This window comes from Pieris rapae, chromosome 3 (assembly GCF_905147795.1).
Source record: "Pieris rapae chromosome 3, ilPieRapa1.1, whole genome shotgun sequence".
NCBI classification, from domain to species: domain Eukaryota; kingdom Metazoa; phylum Arthropoda; class Insecta; order Lepidoptera; family Pieridae; genus Pieris; species Pieris rapae.
The window spans coordinates 2,784,695-2,802,715 of NC_059511.1; the positions used below are offsets into that span (position 1 = coordinate 2,784,695).

The following is an 18,021-nucleotide window of genomic DNA, read 5'->3' on the forward strand; positions in this document are numbered from 1 at the left end:
AACAACAAATTAAATTAATTGTAAATTTACATTTACAACCAGTTCGCAAGTCAAGGGGGTAGAGCGGGTAAGAAGAACTGACAAGAAATTTTCCCCCACTCTTTTCAATCGCCAAGTTTTTAATACAAATTGTTTGAACTGGAGCAAATCAATCCCAAGGATTAGGAACATTTAAGTATTCGTCACATTTATAAAAGGCTTTATTAATTAATTTACTTTTAACGAGGGCTTTGAATTTATTTAATTATTTTTGAGTTAGTATATTATTTCTAAAAATTTAAACATAAAAACTCATTAAGAAGTATATGCATGCACCAGTCGATCTGTACCGACAAGTGAACGCACAGAATGCCTCATGATAGGCGAAGACAGGTCATCTGACACAGTCTTCAAGATGCTGTTCCGACCGCCCGTATTCGCCTCAACAAAGATCCTAATCCTGGGATACCTTTCTATATTTAGTTGATCCTATAGATCATATAGTGTTAATATGAATTTTATAAAAGGTCTTACATACTATAATGCAAGCATCAATTTCACCTCAAAGTTTATGTTAGCGACGAAAGTCTTTAAATTAGCTATTGGCGGAAGAAAGGAATATTTCATGTCCAATCTGGCCTTGACACTCAAACTAAAAGAAAATGTTTTAAGTGAAGCATATAATATCGAAAGTATGAATATCTCCTGGTAAGTTTATATTGTTTTTGGACGCTAGGCCCCATTCTTCGATAACAAAACGTCCCCTCGGGATTTGTATGTCGCGGGCTACTCGATTGCGAGGTTGCATGCATCTCCATTTGAATATCCAACATAATTAATAAGTGTTTAACGATTCTTATTTTAACTTGTATGATATTTTAGACTATAAATAAAATTAACAAAAGGTTATTGTAAAAAAATGTTACAATAACATCCACATACTTATGGATTTTATTGTAACATTTTTAAATTACTTAATACTGTCTTCTTTAATTTTAACTCGTCCGTTATTTAATTTATTATTTATTTAACTTATTGTAGTTCGAAAAAACACTTTTAAACGGATTGAAGCTATGTATTATAAGCTTATAATTATTTTACATAATTTTAATTTTTTCCCGACGTTTCGCGTGCTTTACAGCGTGCGTGGTCACGGTGACTGAAGACAAAGGTGTTAAATGTCAAAAAGTATCACAGCTGTAAAAAAGGGTATATTATCTGTATTTATTTAACTTAAGGAGTTTTCAGACGATATCAACTCCTGGGATTTAAATTATGTAAAATAATTATAAGTTTAAAATAATACATAGCTTTAATCCGTTAAAAAGTGTTTACTTTAAATGTGTAACTAACAATACTATTGTTAGTTCTTTTCGATATTGTTACATTGGGAAGTCACTGGGTCCTGAAATACAGTTCCCGTTACATTGCCTGCGCCACGTGTTTGTTATGTAACTTATAATTAAAATTATTATCATTATATTATATAACTCTTGTATCGTAAAATGCCTATGGTTTGGATTTTTACTCTGTTTAAGCCAATTGAATATTCACGTTCCAACGGATCGTCCGTTTGATCACTTGTAGATTGAGACTCATCTTATATCGGTGAGGGTGCATTTAGATTGGAACATCAAATTGATCGGGACCCACTTCAGAGAAAACGATCGGGGTTATGCCTATATTATTCACGCATTTTCCTTTAGTTGAATATAAGTGCTTCAGACCAAGCGTAGTTTGATAAATAGATAAACTTGAACATATTTTTTAGTTGAGTTTAATAAAAAATTAAAAAACCGTTTTTTATTTACAACGCTCAGCATACATTGGTATATAGCAAAATAAATTGACAGTTTTAGGTAAACATACAAACAAGAAAAAAGTTAAGGAAAATTGATTTAGTGGAATTTAAAGCACTAATCTGTCTTTAATTTGAAAGAGTGGAATTACACTGATTTAAACTTTATGATTTTTTATAAGTAATAATTGATTTATGAATAAACGTTATACATGTGTACATAACTTACAGAGGTACACTACTTATTGACATATTGAAGTTCATTTTAATATACCTACAATGTTTACTTTAGGTAAGACTAATGCATATTTTGATCATCGAAAGCCTTATTTATATGATATAGGAAAATATTAATATCTTATTATAAATAACACTTCTTTTATAAAATAAGTATTAAAAAAACAGGTTAAAACAAGGCATGGATAGTGAAATCGTCTACGCCTTGTCGAATAGCTGGACCAAATCCAGGAGATAAAGAAGGAATAAGTTAGAGGTATGCTTGAAGCGTAGCAAATGGAGATCCGTGGTCTCTGCCTACCCCTCTTGTTTAGAGCCGTAATCATATATACATATACATCAAATAAATAAAGTAAACACATAATTGGTCATTAATATTACTAAGATGGCTAGTTTAATCTAAACTGAATCATTTTGAGTGACCACACCCATCATGTGAACTGAAATATCTAAAAGTAGCAACTGATTACTCACGTGTTATTGGCGGAGGACAACCTCCGATGCAGGCTGCGCAGCGACATGGCGTACCCCTAGCAGGGCGGACTCCCGCTGCCTTTGCCTCGCGGCCGGCGTAGTGCGCGGGCGCCGAAAAATGCGCCCTCCTCGTTACAGGACTGCGACCTCTGCGTGGGCAACATGCCCGCCCTGCCCCCGCCTAGCGGACGCACGCGCGCTCGCCTGCCCCAACCGCACCCTACCACCTCAATCTTGACGATCACTTCACTACCACTACACTAAGGCTCGTTTGTGCTTCTGCTTATTACTATTTAATTAGAAGGCGCTTTGTGAATGAACCGGTTTCTGAAACAAAGAAATATATGGAGTTATAAACACTATTCAATGCAATTCGCATATACGTTTTTCTTTCAGCGACAGTTTGAAAATTAGGTTTGTTTATTTTATTTTTTTTTGTCTATTTAACGCCTTTCAAGAACTTTAGCTAAAATTGTATCGTCATATAGTAAGCTATTATGATAAATGAAATGAAATAGGCACAAGCTTGTGTAGGGACCGCAGGATTATTTTTAAACAATATTTATTGTAAAATAATTGATAGACGAGTAAGTATAAGACTTGGTTATTTAAATTGGGTTGATTAACAACAAACTTGTTTTATTGTAATCTTATCTTAATTGTTATATCCTAAAAACGATTAATTGATGCTAAATGAACTGTCTTATAATAAATAAATTCATTTACTATTAATATAGTAAATGTATTTATTTATTATATTTTATAGAATACTTGTATATAATATAATAAATTTATAAATAATTAGCAGCTTTAAAATTGGTATAACTCAAAACAAGTTTCCTGATTTTCCAATATCAAATGTGAATATATTGTGTTGAATATTTAACAGAAAAATAATTAAATAAACTTATTGTTTGTATCTGTCTTTTTGTCATATAAAGGAAATCGGTAATAATAAACTAACAGTTTCTTTTAGAAATTAAAAAATGAACGCCGTATAAAAAAATATTTTACACAAAATATTTAAATTTCGAACAGCAGTTTCTAGACGCATGGAAGCCATATTCCCACCGCTCTATCCAAAGACTAACGATCAATACTCATTGCCTAACGTATTACAGACTATCGCTTCTTAGAATTTTTAGACATGATTCATCTATTACCTGTATCATGTCGATATATAGTCATTAATATTCAGTAGATACTCTTAATTATCTCAAAACATATTTTAGCATGTATTTGCAAAATTAAAGTTTAGCTATCAAGAGGTCGAATTTTGTAATTATATTATCTTGTATATTAATTTTTAAGCTATTAATAATAAAAACGCAGACCAGTATTAGCCCAGTTGCTTCAACTTGCGAGTAGCATCGCTGAAGTCGTAGTTGTAGGCTAGTAAATGATGCCACTTAATCCTATATACATGGAACCAACAACACAGCTGCTGCGGCTTGTGAATGTGTCTAGGCTCCGAATATGATTTTGTCCCATTCAGTGTCGAACCCCTTGGTCCGTGGGTCTTAGTGCTATAAGGCTTTTTAGGGAAATATCAAAACGGCAAGTCGACATCACAGGAGACTGCTGGCAGAGCTGGCAGCTACCACGGGCAAAGAATTAGTCTAGCTATTCAAAGGGGGAACGCTGTCAGTAACTTCGGAACCTTGCCTAAAGAGACAAGGAGTCTCTTAATATTTTTTATATTTTTTAGTTATTATTACATTTTATGGTTAGTTATTATATTCGTGATAATTGCTGAAAGACATATACACATAAATTTGACTAGTATAATATTTGTGTATCCTGAAATGTATTAACAAAATCGTTTATTGCAAACCCATATATGACCAAGCATATATATGCTTCCGTGATTCCGTGGTGGCACCATACATGGCGTAGCCCGTACTTATATTCCTAATTGATTTTCGGATTGGAAGCCACATGTAGATAACCTACTTGCTTTAACATAATAAGTAAAGCAAATGCTCTACCGATCACAAAAGCCATTAAATGTATTGAAATGAAAAGCATACTACATAATAAAATTATTACCCGTTGGATGAAAATTACGGCAAATTATACTTGAAACTAATAGCAAAATGAGCATATTAAAGCTTTATTAATCCTAATGAAACATTAATTACTAATTCATACCGTATAAAGCATATCAGTAACCACAAAGTTAATATTTGAATTCTAATTTTTCATTTGGTTCATTTATCTGTTCTAGAATTGCAATGGATTTCAGAAAGATACCTTGATATTATACATATAATGTGGTACAAGCTGACGGCTTTAAAAAAATATAATCATTAACTATATTTGCACAATGGTGTATAAATAGAATGAAGAAAAGTTTCTAGACAAAAATATTTATGGAATTTAATTACATAATGAGCAGTGTTGGTCTAGTGGCTTCAGCGTGCGACTCTCATACCTGAGCTCGTAGGTTCGATCCCTGGCTGTGCACCAATGGAGTTTCTTTCTATGTGCGTATTTAACATTTGCTCGAACGGTGAAGGAAAAGATCGTAAGGAAACCGACATGTCTCAGATCCAAAAAGTCGACGACGTGTGTCAGGCACTGGAGGCTGATCACCTACTTGCCTATTAGATTTAAAAATGATCATGAAACAGAAAAACTACCGAACAACTTTTGTATGGATTTCACTTAAACAGTGATATTCTAGAGGTATTAAATGAAAAGATATGGATTCATTGACATAAAAATTGTTAAAGCAACCATCTGCAACCAGCAGAAGCTAATTACAGCATAATAGCAGGAGTGGTCTGTGTTAATTTCGCCACCCTCAGTGAAGACTTGGCTTGACTTTCTTTTCCAAACCCGAACTTACACTCACATATATGTGAAATAATTTGAAGATAGATACTCATATTCGTTTCACCAACATGTAATTAATATTCCGAAGCAAAATGTACAACGTTAAATCGAATTAAAAATTCATACCAAGCAAGTTTTATTAAAAGTATAAAAATTGCCAGTACTTGAAGGAGTTAGTTCCGCAAAGAGCTTAGTACAATGCGGTATGTAAAATGAATCGCAAACTTTGGTCGTATTCATAACTAAAGTTTTTCAGTGGATTGAGAATTTTATTTGTAATCTACGATATCTTTAAACGTTTGTTGGATTTACGTAGCATTTCTATTATGCAGCGTTCAGAATTATCTGTCTAAAATTAGCTTAAATATCTGGCCAATACTGCCGGAGTACTGGCAATTTAATAATTAATTTACATGCATTTTATCGATAAATATTATTTATATAATAATATTATTTATCTCTTCAAGAAAAGAGCGTACCAATTCTTATAAGGCCGGAAACGCACTCGCGAGCCCTCTGGCATTAAGAGTGTCCCTGGGCGACGGTATTACTTAACATCAGGTGAGCCTCCTGCCCGTTTGCCCCGTGTTATATAAAATAAAATAAAATTATATAATTTAATAAGAACCTTCGTAAACTAATTTCTTAATTAATTATTAATTCCATTTAAACATAGTTTTATATATAAAATATATAATGTAAAATGTATTTGAATAAAGGCTATTATTATTATTATATACTTAAATCAAGAATCCTTATTATTAGATTTTTAATAGTATTACACAAAACAATACTTTATATATTACACATACATGCAGGTACTATATTTAAAGATAATATTAACTGTAGAAAATATACGTTTAAGTTTCAAAATACATTAGAAGGGGGCCACTTAACTATAAGTGAAATTAATTGAAGTATCTAAGTAGTTTTTATCTAACATCAAAATGTTCACAGACGAATAGACGCCCATCTTATCACGTATCGACTACCCTACGCATGTACTATCAGCAAATTAATCATTTGCGTAATTTTTTTAATACATCAAAAGTCTATAAAATCTTTAAAAAATTCAATAAAGTTGCAAAGAAGGTATTTTGCTGTTAGGTCATTTTTGATAATACAATTTCACCATAGTATTGTAATGCTAAATCGAGTTGAGAAGAGTTCACTTATTTATAAGCCTTCGCACTCGTTGGACACAGAAATTGTGGAACTGATAGCAAAAAGCCTCTATATTCGATTCAGACGTGACGCTTATCTCCTTCATCTTATATACTTAATTCTTTTCAATCCCAAAACTCCTTTTATCTTAAAAATTTGTTAAACTTCTTAGGTTATTATAAGTAGATATTACGCTCCTCTATTTAATGCTTTTTCGACTTTCTATCACACAGCTCATCCTTCTTAGCTTTGGTTGTGCACTTCTTGCACTTTATCCAACATATTTTTCAGTCCTTTCCTTTCTAGGGTCTGCCTGGAAGAGATCGCCTGTTAGTGATCAGACCACCCGTTGCATCCCATATTATTATGTTATTTGTTTTTTTTAATTTAACTAAGTGTAAATAAATAAAATAAACTTAATAAAAACAAAAATGTGTTATTTTTAAAGGATTCCAAATATTATCTAACCCCGGTAGTAACCTTGTAATCATCTATTTTGCTGACACTACACATAATCAAGAAACTGATAGTCGTTAAGACGAGAAACAGAAATTATCTACGGGGCGGTGTTCCGATACTTATAAGCCGGTTAATCAATTGTAATGGCTTCCACTCCCTATCAAGGGATGTCTCTCGTAGTGGTCTCTCCAGTATTCCTCTGCCATAAAGTAATCAAATGAAGACTTTTTTTTTTTTTTCATGAGGTGGAAATGCACTTATGCAGGCCCGCATCAAGAATATCGAACTTGACGCGGGGACTGTGGGGCTGGATCTACACTCAAAACCCTCTGCTATTCAGAGGGGTAGCGATACCCTACCCACTAAAACCACCTAAGCCCATCACACGCCCTTAAGATGGGCCCTCGGGGTTCGCTAGGCATTCTACCCAAGGGACCCGGGCTTATATCCGACATAGAGAGCTAATCATGACCTGCGGTTCCGGGCTACTCTAGGTCGAGCCCCCAACCTTGACCTACCGGTCCTTCTACAGTCATCCCAATCAAATGAAGACTAAATTACTACACTTAACATTTCTCAAGCCTCAAAGTTCTGTGTTCGTTTCCATGTAAACTCTCCTTAAGGTCAGCCCTGTGTACCAAACGTCTTCAATTTAAGGATCTAAGATAAGCTTAGCCAAGTGACAGAGACCACGGATCACCATTTGCAACGGTTCTGATATACCTCTGTCGCTTCGTCCACTTTGATCACCATGCATCCGAGGATGTGGGTACTTTTAACTTATCTAGTACTTCCTGGATTTGGTCCATGTTCGAGAAGGTACCCATGGTTGTCTTGTATACCCTTCTAATTAACCACTTCTTAATCCGTTCTCAGTGTGTCCCCCTAAGTGTATTCTTCTCATTACGTTACGTTAAAAATAACGAATTAATATAAAGCTTAGAATACATGTAAAAACAAATATATGCGTGGATACCATATATATCGTTTTTTCAAACCTAACATGACAAGAAAATAAACAGTACTTATTTACAATTTTCTTAACATAATAATAATACCAAAAAAATTAATTGACAATTTAAACAAATTTAAAATGTTTGTTCCCTGTGGCAATGTACTTTTATTGCAGGATTTCCTCGCTGCATTGCCATACTTATTGGGTGAGTGAGAAAAACACCAGCTCTGTGGTCACCAGTACCATCTACCAGGCGTCAACTAAAGTCTTTCATAAGCGCCTGTGCACTTGAACCCCATGGCCCAAGAGTCTCTACCCCAAAGGGAACAAAATCGAAGTTGGAGGAAATACTCATCTTGATGATTGAGATCTTATATTTGATCCGTTTATTATTTTTTAGTAGATATAGATTTAGGTTTACAGTATTGAAAATCGTACTCAGGTATTTGTTGTACAAAGTGGAGACAACAACGTATTATTTGCACTATTCAAAGTTCAATGGTCGCCAACAAAGCTTGCGGCATTGTTCCCAACATAGTAAGCACCTATCTCTTGTTCCACGAACAATTATTTACTCTACGCTTAAAGCCATTTCAAACAAAAACGGTTTTTCTTCGCTAAATATAATATTGAAACCTTATCCTAATGTTCTGTTAAAAGACCTACCATAAAAAGTTCACAACAAATTTTACAAAATAAAAGTAAACTAACAGAACTTATCAGGAACATGTGGTCTTATGTCTATGGATTACTAATTTTCCACAAGGCCAACATTACTCTGAAGTAAAATTTTATACCTTTGTCAAATTTAAATCTTTCTATCTATTTAGAAGGTCGTTTAGGCTTAAAACTACAACTAGCTAGCTGCAATAATGACGCACATGTGTGAGATATGTATGTGTGAGTAGAACTGTGATCATTAGCAAAATGCATAAAAACATAATACATGTCATCCATCAATCATTTCAGATTCGGACCTCACTCAAACATGTTGACGAACATTTAATGGTTAGGTCTGGACTCGAACGATCAGTAATGGTCTTTATAAGTTTACAGAATGTATAATTTTATATAATAATCGGTGCCCGAGTTTATAGTACACTATTGCATGCATTAAAACTGTAACGAGAGAGTTATTAAATTGTACAGGGTACTATTATTTATGTATTAGAACGTCCTTCAGTGCACAGACGAGTTTGAACCTACCATCTCTGAAGGTCGCAAGCTGAAGCTAACACCACCGTACATAATATATGGTATAACTTTTGGTTATATATAGATTTATATTAACATATTCTTACTATGCAACAACACTTTCTTTTTATAACAAAACAAGTAATCCTAACCTATTTCCTAGAGATTGCTTTTATATGAAATGTAAAGGAATAATTTCTGCATTTTATTAGTCTCGTCTGTGATTTGTCATACAGAAAAAATCATATGAGAAAAGTTCTTTAATAATCTGCTCCGACTGTGTACAGTAATTACACAAGTCTAGAACTCTACAGTGCAACGATGCTTCGTTCTTCACTCATTTTGCCGTGCGATTCTTTGTTGAGTGCCACAAATCATAATACTTCACTGCATAAAGAGTTCAATTTTTTTTCGTACTTTATCTGATTGTTATGTGCCATAAAACATAGGCTTTGTTTTTGCGAAATGTTTATTACGATTAGTATAATGAATACATTTTGTTATTTAATATATTTAATATTGTAATAATCACAAACTAGTTAGCTAGCTGGCCTAGAAGACAGATAATCAAATTGTATGCAAAATATATGTTATTCAATATAATAAATTATTGAGTTATGGTTCCAGTCGTAGAAACGAGAGATTTTTATTCTATGGTTATTTTCAGATGAAACCACTCTATTAATATCACTATGTGAAGTATCAAAATGGGGTATGGGGCACAATCTGCATCTGTTCTACAATAATTTCTTTCGAGGTAGTTTTGTTTCGATGGCGGAATACATCACATCTGCCCCTTCTACTACATAGCGATCGTAATTTGATACAATGCTTCGTCAAGCTCAGGACGTTTTAGTTATTATACGCTTGTATAGGTTAGGTGCCTGTGAACACTGAAAGGCCTAATAGGCTCAAAATGCGTTGCGAATAAAAGATCTTAGGGCTCAAAGGCTCAAAGATTTTTATTAGATTTAGATTGAGAAATAAAAATCTGTCGTTTCCAACTAAGACTAGCATTTATTAACTTAATGTATACATAAATAATAATTTAATACGAATAATATTACTTTCGCATAGATATAATTATTAAATTATAATATAATATACATAATTGTGCATATTAAAACAAAAAGTAGGTTACATTAGTTAGTAGGCAACGAGCGGCCTTATCGCTAACAAGCGATTTACTTTAGGCAACCCTAATATGGAATAAGAAAAAGAAGAAAGACCTACAGAGGGTACAGTACAAGAAGTGCATAATTAAGTAACAAAAAGATACTTAAAATAACATGCAACTATAACTAAAATTGAATAAAATCTAAAGAAAAAATATAAATAATATTGACAAAGGGACTCCTTTTACTAATATTTTTTAATAATTAAATTTTAAGGTTAGTTATTAGATATATTTTTATGTTTTATGTTATTTCTGTATTAAATATGACTTTAATGATTAAGTAATAATATGTATAAACAGACATGTAAAAGCTTTGTCAAAGTTTAATCGACTCACAACTAATATATTTTAGGAAATTAAGGCCAAAAGAAAGACTCTAAAAGTAATTTGCTGTCGTCGAAAATGCCATTGTTTTATATTATTAATCAAAACGGTCAGACAGAAAGTTAAACGTTTTCGACGCTGCTATATTTTAATCAAAATGCTAGCGACTTGATTGAATATCGATCTTGAATTAACTATCTAGAGATTCAATAACCTCTCTGATTTAACTACTCTACTGCGACATATATAAGTAGTAAATTATGAGGCAGAAGAAAATATGATCAAAATGAACATTTTAAAATAAATTTAAAGATTGAAATATTATAATTATTATTCCCATACCACTTACACATACTTGTACCCGATAAAAATTATGAAATATATAAATGCGGCCCTCATCAAACCAATATCGTGATATCGAGAGATAAAACTCAACGCACGTACACTTCACCGTTATGAAATCGTTAACTCATACACGTGAACATTACTTTTTCAACACTACATAAGGCCAACCGATGTTTATTTCGTAAAATACGAATCGAATAAAAGTTTTACAAACTGTATTATTTTTTTATTTCTTCATTATATTCATGCTTCAGCTTCTCTTTGTGTGTATGTGTATTTTATACTCTATTTAGGTAAATTACATTATAAACTAGTGTAATTTACCTAAATAGAGTATAGGGAAAAACTTTGTTTTAAAAGTTTTATTTTTTAAAGTATGGAGCTTGCATACTTGTATAAAAATACTTAGATAATTTTTTTATTCATCCGAAAATACCACAAGTTTTATATAATATGTATATCACCAGATAAAAGGTATTCTTAAAAGGCCGGCAACGCACTCGCGAGCCCTTTAGCATCGAGTGTCCATGGGCAGCGGTATCACTTAACATCATGTGAGCCTCCTTCCCGTTTGCCCCCTGTTCTATAAAAAAAGAGACCTAAGAACCTAACAAGAAAACTAAAATTTAAATCTAGTTACGTGAGCCATGTCAGTAATTGGTCAACGTTCAAATGAAATCAAAACCATCTTGATTTGCATGATTATTCAATGCTTCAAACGGTTTTCATTTTTAAAGACCGATTTTGAACTATCATGAAAATTATGTTCAGTGTATATGTAGTAAACTTTTTTACTGCAATCCCTTGTAGTTCACTTTACATAATAAAACAGATATTTTCCTGTAATAAATCATTTTCAATCTCAACGTGTCATTTTTGACGGCTCCAACACACCCATTTGGGCACAAAAGGACCCCAAAATAGGCATGTTATAACACCTATTCAGACTTTGACAACTATGACACATATCTGAAGACGATCAATGTAATATACATATAATGTCATAGTAACAACTTATTACTTATGTAACTTTATCAAAATCGATGTTGGATATGAAAGTAACAGAATTAAAATATAAAAAGACTATTAAAAAGAATCGAGCAGTGTTGACCTAGAAGCTTAAACGTGCGACTCTCATATCTGTGGCCGTAGGTTCGATCCCCGCCTGTGCACCAAAGGATTATCTACGTGCGCATTTAATTGAACGATGGACGAAAACATTGTGAGGAAATCACCTGATTTAGACCGAAAAAGTCGACCTACTAACTTACTCGTATTAGATTGGCAAAAAGTCAGGAAACAGATTCAGAAATCTAAGGCCCAAACCTAAAAATGGTAGCGCCACTTTTATAGTTATATTATACTAGTTATTTTATTTAAAAAAACAAAAATTTGCGTACAAAACAAGTTCACTGTAGTACACCCCCTACACCAACAGTATTTTTTTCTCAATGTTTTAATTTTTTTTTTAGTAAACGTGTCATTCATTTTAGGCTGTTTATTTTGTGTAATTTTATTTGGTCCTTTGTAATAGATGTAAAATCGGTAGTGTAGCTACTATAAATGTATTCATATAAATTTGTTATGCTTATTTTCTACCCGTATGGAGGCTTTGTTTATCTATGCTGTTAGAATTACATGTAATTTTAGAGTAAGGAATATTAAGAGTCATTCAAAAATTAAGTAAAAGAAATGACCAATTTTTAAAACGCTGGCAGTGCACTTGCGAGCCTATGTCAATGTGAGTAAAATTTAATATTTGTTTGGAATTTACGTTGAAATTTTTTTGAAAGAATTTGAGTTGAATTTCCCATTTCAAACGTGGGAACATAAAAAACGACACCTTAAATCAATAGCAATATATATATATATGTTAAATGATAATAAGCCAAGACCTTCTAAGCACATTATTGTATTAGCTAATTAAAATAAATGCTTGATTTGTTTCGTAATAATTTTTCCTAATAATGTCAATGAATTTTGGGACTAATACTTGTCGGTTTACTCGTGATATTTTTCTTTACCGTATGAGCAAGAATTAAATGCGCACATAATCCATAGGTACACAGCCTCGGAGGAGGCCAGCAGTTCTCAGGAACTAGAGTCGCACACTAAAGCCAATAGACCATCTCGCTAATACGATCATTAACGACAAATAACGACAGAAATCTATAAATTTATTTCATCTTTAACGATGATCTTATAGCTCTTAAAAGCACACCTAGAAATAAAATATCCCGACCAAGAATAGTATCCGCTCAATAAATGTGCAATAAAAATCACAAATAGCTCTGCCGACTTGACGTTGCATTGCAAAAAAACACTATTCATCTCTCGTTCTGTAATTAAATGAAATGAGCTGTCAGTTAAATTAAATGAGATTTTTTAATATTTGAACGTTCTTATTTTCTTATATAATATATATATTTAATACTAGATGCAAGCGAGATGCAATTATTATTTTATTTGGAATGGCGAGCATCTGCGGCTGGAAAATCTGTTATAATGAGGATCATTTTTCGAAAAGAAGAATCATACAATTAGCGCAAATGAAACGCTTAGTTATACTGTTTAGAAATATTTCAATATAAGATTTTTTGGATGTCAAAAGACAATTAAATACAGCTTACATTCGTTCTTAGCTATTTCTCGACGTTGTCCCTTCCCCAAATAGTACATCCTGTGCCTGAATCGATGCTTGGGTCTGACATACGGGTATCCTCACGATGCTTACCTTCACCATTAACGCTCAGAGACAGTTCATCTATTATTGCACAGCCATGTTCGAAACGCGACCAGGATTGAGGATCATACAAAACTATTAAATATTCTAGTAATATCTACAAGAATATTTTAAAAAGATATTTGTAAAATAAGCTTGATATGTACATTATATTAACGCGCAACGAACCAAATGGGCGTGTAGCTGCGGAAAGTCCATACTATAATATATCCCCCTGTTCTATATAAAAAAAACTAAAAAATATGAATATACAGTATATTACATATAAAATATCCGATTTTTTTTATAGAACCGGGGGCAAACGGGCAGGAGGCTCACCTGATGTTAATTGATACCGATGTTTGTAAACTAATTATAAAAGGATTATGTAGAAGCTTTCACAATAAAATTGGCTAAATTATGGTTAGCAAAGATTCCTTACGAATAATAATAACTTTATAAGGAAAATCAAGATATATATATATATATAGGTAGATCTATGCAAAAAAAAATTGCATGCATGCAACGATAAATATTATTTAAAAAATCAAACATTATGTAAATAAAAATGACAATAAGGATAAATCTGACAATATAAAACAAATCTGGGTTTGTTAGACAACTTATAAAGGGAGGTATCATGGTTCTTGATATGTTGTATTTGTTTCCGTCTAAAATAACTGATACAATTTTACGACAAAATCAATTTTAAATGTTCATGGGTTTTCTTCAATTATTTAATGTTCATGCCGTCGATACGGTAAACTCTGCCTTCAAGTTAAAGAACGTATTAAAACAAAGAAATTAAAAAGATATTCGGAAAATGGTGATTTTAAAAATGTTGAATAATGTTATGAAAAAATATTGACATATATACTGGTTGTCAAATATTTACGTTCACAAATTTATTTAACGTAAACCAATATACCATATCAACTCAAAAATACAACAAATGAACATTGTGATGTGTCTGCCTTATTGATAAATAAATAAACTATACAGGGGATTGATGACATCGCTTACAAGACTATAACAATAATACAATTAATAAAGCCCGAAAACCTAAATTTAGTTTTAATATCAAAACCCACATAAAAAATAACTGCATTTAAAATAGTATATTTCCACAGAGGAAGCCAGAGCTTTCCGCTTTCAGCAAATCTAAATTGTTAGTTATAATAAATTTCACTTTAATAGCAAGATTGTAAGACATTAAACATTTATCCGAGTTTTCGTATCGTGTCAGTGCTGATAGATGCAATTCAGCTTTTGGATACCAGTATCCAATTTTATCATTATAATTAATATCTATTTGCAGAATAGAATCCAGATTCTATTCTGCAAATATCTCTATAATAAGTCTTATTATGAGTATTGCATCGCCGAGTTAATGAATGGTGAATTGATGAACAACGACGTGAAAATGCGTACTAATTAGCTTAGTGTAATATATTAACATTATGGCCAAATAGATACGATTTTCTTGCGACTATCTCTTTTATTTATAGAACAGGGTACAAACGGGCAGGAGGTATCGTCTGGGTGGTATCGAAATTTTTAATTTAATATTTTTAATCACACAAAAATAAATAAATTATACATATCGAAATACATTACAATAAAGTCAAGAAAGATGCTTTATAAGTTCGTTGTCCTATAACGTAAAACGAGTTTCCCGTAATGACAATGCCGTAGGAGGGCAAATTCAAACAATTCGATTAGCCCACGCCTGGAAGGCCATATATGAATGAACGGTATCATAAAATATCGTGAAATATTGTTGAAGGCGAAACGGTTGTACTAAAAGTAGTCTCCTTACGAATTAAAATGTTTTTTTTAAATGCTATATTATTTTTTAATTCTAAAAGTTTTGTATTAATTACGAATTTTACGCGCGAACGTTCTAATTAAAATAGTTAATGCAAAGATACACTTGGAAAATGTTCCCATTAAATAGCAAACAGTAACAGTAAATATATTTATACAAGTAATAACGTAGAGACTCTATCAGTCATCACACATTTTTAATTGAACAGATTAATATGTTACCTCACTGATATCACATGTACTGGTATCACATTCATATGGAACACATGATCAAATAGTTCAGAAACGTAACACCGATTGTCTAAAAAAACAAAAGAAAGAACAATGGAAACCATAAGCCACTTAATAACAAAAACAGTTGTGAATGTTGAATGAGTTCACTCTTTCTTATTATTCCAGTTTTTAATGTTGAAAAGTTGCACAGTCAGCTCTTCCCGAATGGGCGGCTTTTTGAGTTGAACCTTCCAATTAAGCATTTTGAATGAAGCACTCTTTTGGACATTATATAACCGTTTTTGACCTTTTGTTTCAAACCTAAAAAATAGGTTATTCTTATCGCAGAAACAAAATTTCCTAGTCTTAGGTAACAGCTGTTTAGTCGGAACAGAAAAGGCATATTATGTATACTACTTAGGATTCAGAGAGCGTTCTTAGGGACTCTATATATAGAAATGTTTATTAGATTAACAGTTGTTATTTGCTACTATTCCAAGTGATGATTAGCATCCTTTCATGCTTGATCGAACACTGTCCCGTTATATAACATACAGTCATTTGCAATCATTTTAACACTGGTACTTACTGCATCGATTATGTCACCACTCAGCTGGCAAGGAGCGTAAGGGTCAGGCGAATTTTAAGTAAGTCGGTACCGGTATCGCGGGTGTTCGCGCGTCGCGCTGTGAATTAGCGTGGGTCGGAGCTCGCGGGGTCGATGGAAACGAGAGGGTAGAAGGGGAGGGGTGGCTCGGAGGCTGCGGACTCACCGTGCGGATGATTATATAAGTCGCGAGCGGAGCGTGGATACGTGCAGCCCCTCCAGGGCATGAGGCGCGACTGGCGTGGAGGCCGCTCGGGTGCCGCCGCCCATTGAACCTCGCCGGGCGATACCACCCAGACGATTAAATAGCCTTCACGTATGCGAATGCTTTAGAATACGAGGCTAATAAACCTTAACGACGCGCGGATTGAGGGATTTTAATGCATCCTTTACACGCACTTCTTATCTCGCGAGTAGGCTATGACAAAACGTGCCTCTCAGAGCTTTTGAAATTTATTTTCACGCCCGGAGAATGACAAACTTTGTTATCACTTTTTATAGATGCTTGTCCTACAAGTTTGCACTAATATAAAGTTGCTAACTTTAAAGCTATACTCTTATTTATTTTTATTTAGTACTCCTACAGCTTATATAATTACAAACAAATACACTGAGAATATAGCCAAAGATGGAATACATGATACATTTAACTAATTGTGATTTAATTTATTTAACTAAGCCTAAATTGGTTGTGTTATGTGATGGTGTAATAGTGTGGGTAGGTGATGGAGTGTATGTGGGGTCTGCTCATGATATAAGGATTATTTTTAAAAATAACATTATTTTAATCTGGCTTTGTAAATAAATTCTGTAAGATATTTATAGAGAACAACCCAGTTAATTTATGACACATTTGCGCACTCAGGTTCGTCATACAATACGTTGAAACTTATCTAAAAGTATTCAGCATGGTTTAATTAAATTGCATGTATTTGTTCAACATGAATGTAATGCATGTTGTGGCATAATGTGAATCCGAATCGAGTCATTAAGTTAATGGACGGTTGTGTGCATCAATATTCATTAAAGCCCACATGTAAATACGATTTTCTCAATACCATATGAAGAAAGTTACCTATTTTTATTCTTGAAAAATGTTTTATGAATTTGTAATCATAAAAATTTTAACTGAAAAAGGAGTATTTAGTATCTTCCTTACGGGTTATTTTTTAAGAATTTCCTAATACAGAACCTAGGTTCCAGAGTTGAGCTTTGAGTAAAATAAATGGTTAGCTAGAACAGTTTTTAATGTATCGCTTAGTTTACTTAAATCATCAGGAATTTCTCAGCATCTTTCTGGATAGTATTGTCTTTTATTAACATAACTTCCAATCAAACAATCCGCGAAAATGGGGACACCGTAAGCAATTTCTGCAGAAATCCTACATCTTTTAGTCGATACCAACTCCGGGGAAATAAATACAGTTATTACAACATTTTCTACAGCTGTGATACTTTTTTACATTTAACACCTTTGTCTTAAGTCACCGTGACCATGCACGCTGTAAAGCACGCGAAACGTCGGTTAAATTTAAAATTATGTTTAAATAATTATAAGTTTATATACAATAATACATAACTTCAATCGGTTAAAAAAGTGTTTTTCTTTAAATCTTTCTGGATGTAAGCCTCCAATAAGACCTGGCTGTGTGACTCAAACACAGCCAACATCCATAACAATATCATCGCTTCATCGCATTACATTCTT

The 18,021-nt window shown here is 32.9% G+C and overlaps 1 protein-coding gene across 5 annotated transcripts in view; it reads right to left on the bottom strand.

Annotated features, from left to right (window-relative positions):
- LOC110991744 (potassium/sodium hyperpolarization-activated cyclic nucleotide-gated channel 2) overlaps positions 1-16,604 on the bottom strand; it is a 178,584-nt gene extending 161,980 nt beyond the window's left edge. For 3 of the 5 annotated variants that reach the window (XM_045634472.1, XM_045634470.1, XM_045634471.1), the window contains exons 1-2: positions 16,296-16,597; positions 2,489-2,815 (exon numbers count right to left, since the gene is read on the bottom strand). In XM_045634472.1, coding sequence (XP_045490428.1) covers positions 2,489-2,535 — 47 coding nt within the window. In that variant the 5' untranslated portion in view covers positions 2,536-2,815; positions 16,296-16,597. Of the gene's footprint in view, positions 1-2,488; positions 2,816-16,295 lie in introns of all 5 variants that reach the window. The other 2 variants (XM_045634469.1, XM_045634468.1) reach the window with 2 other exon arrangements.
- Positions 16,605-18,021: the final 1,417 nt, after the last annotated feature.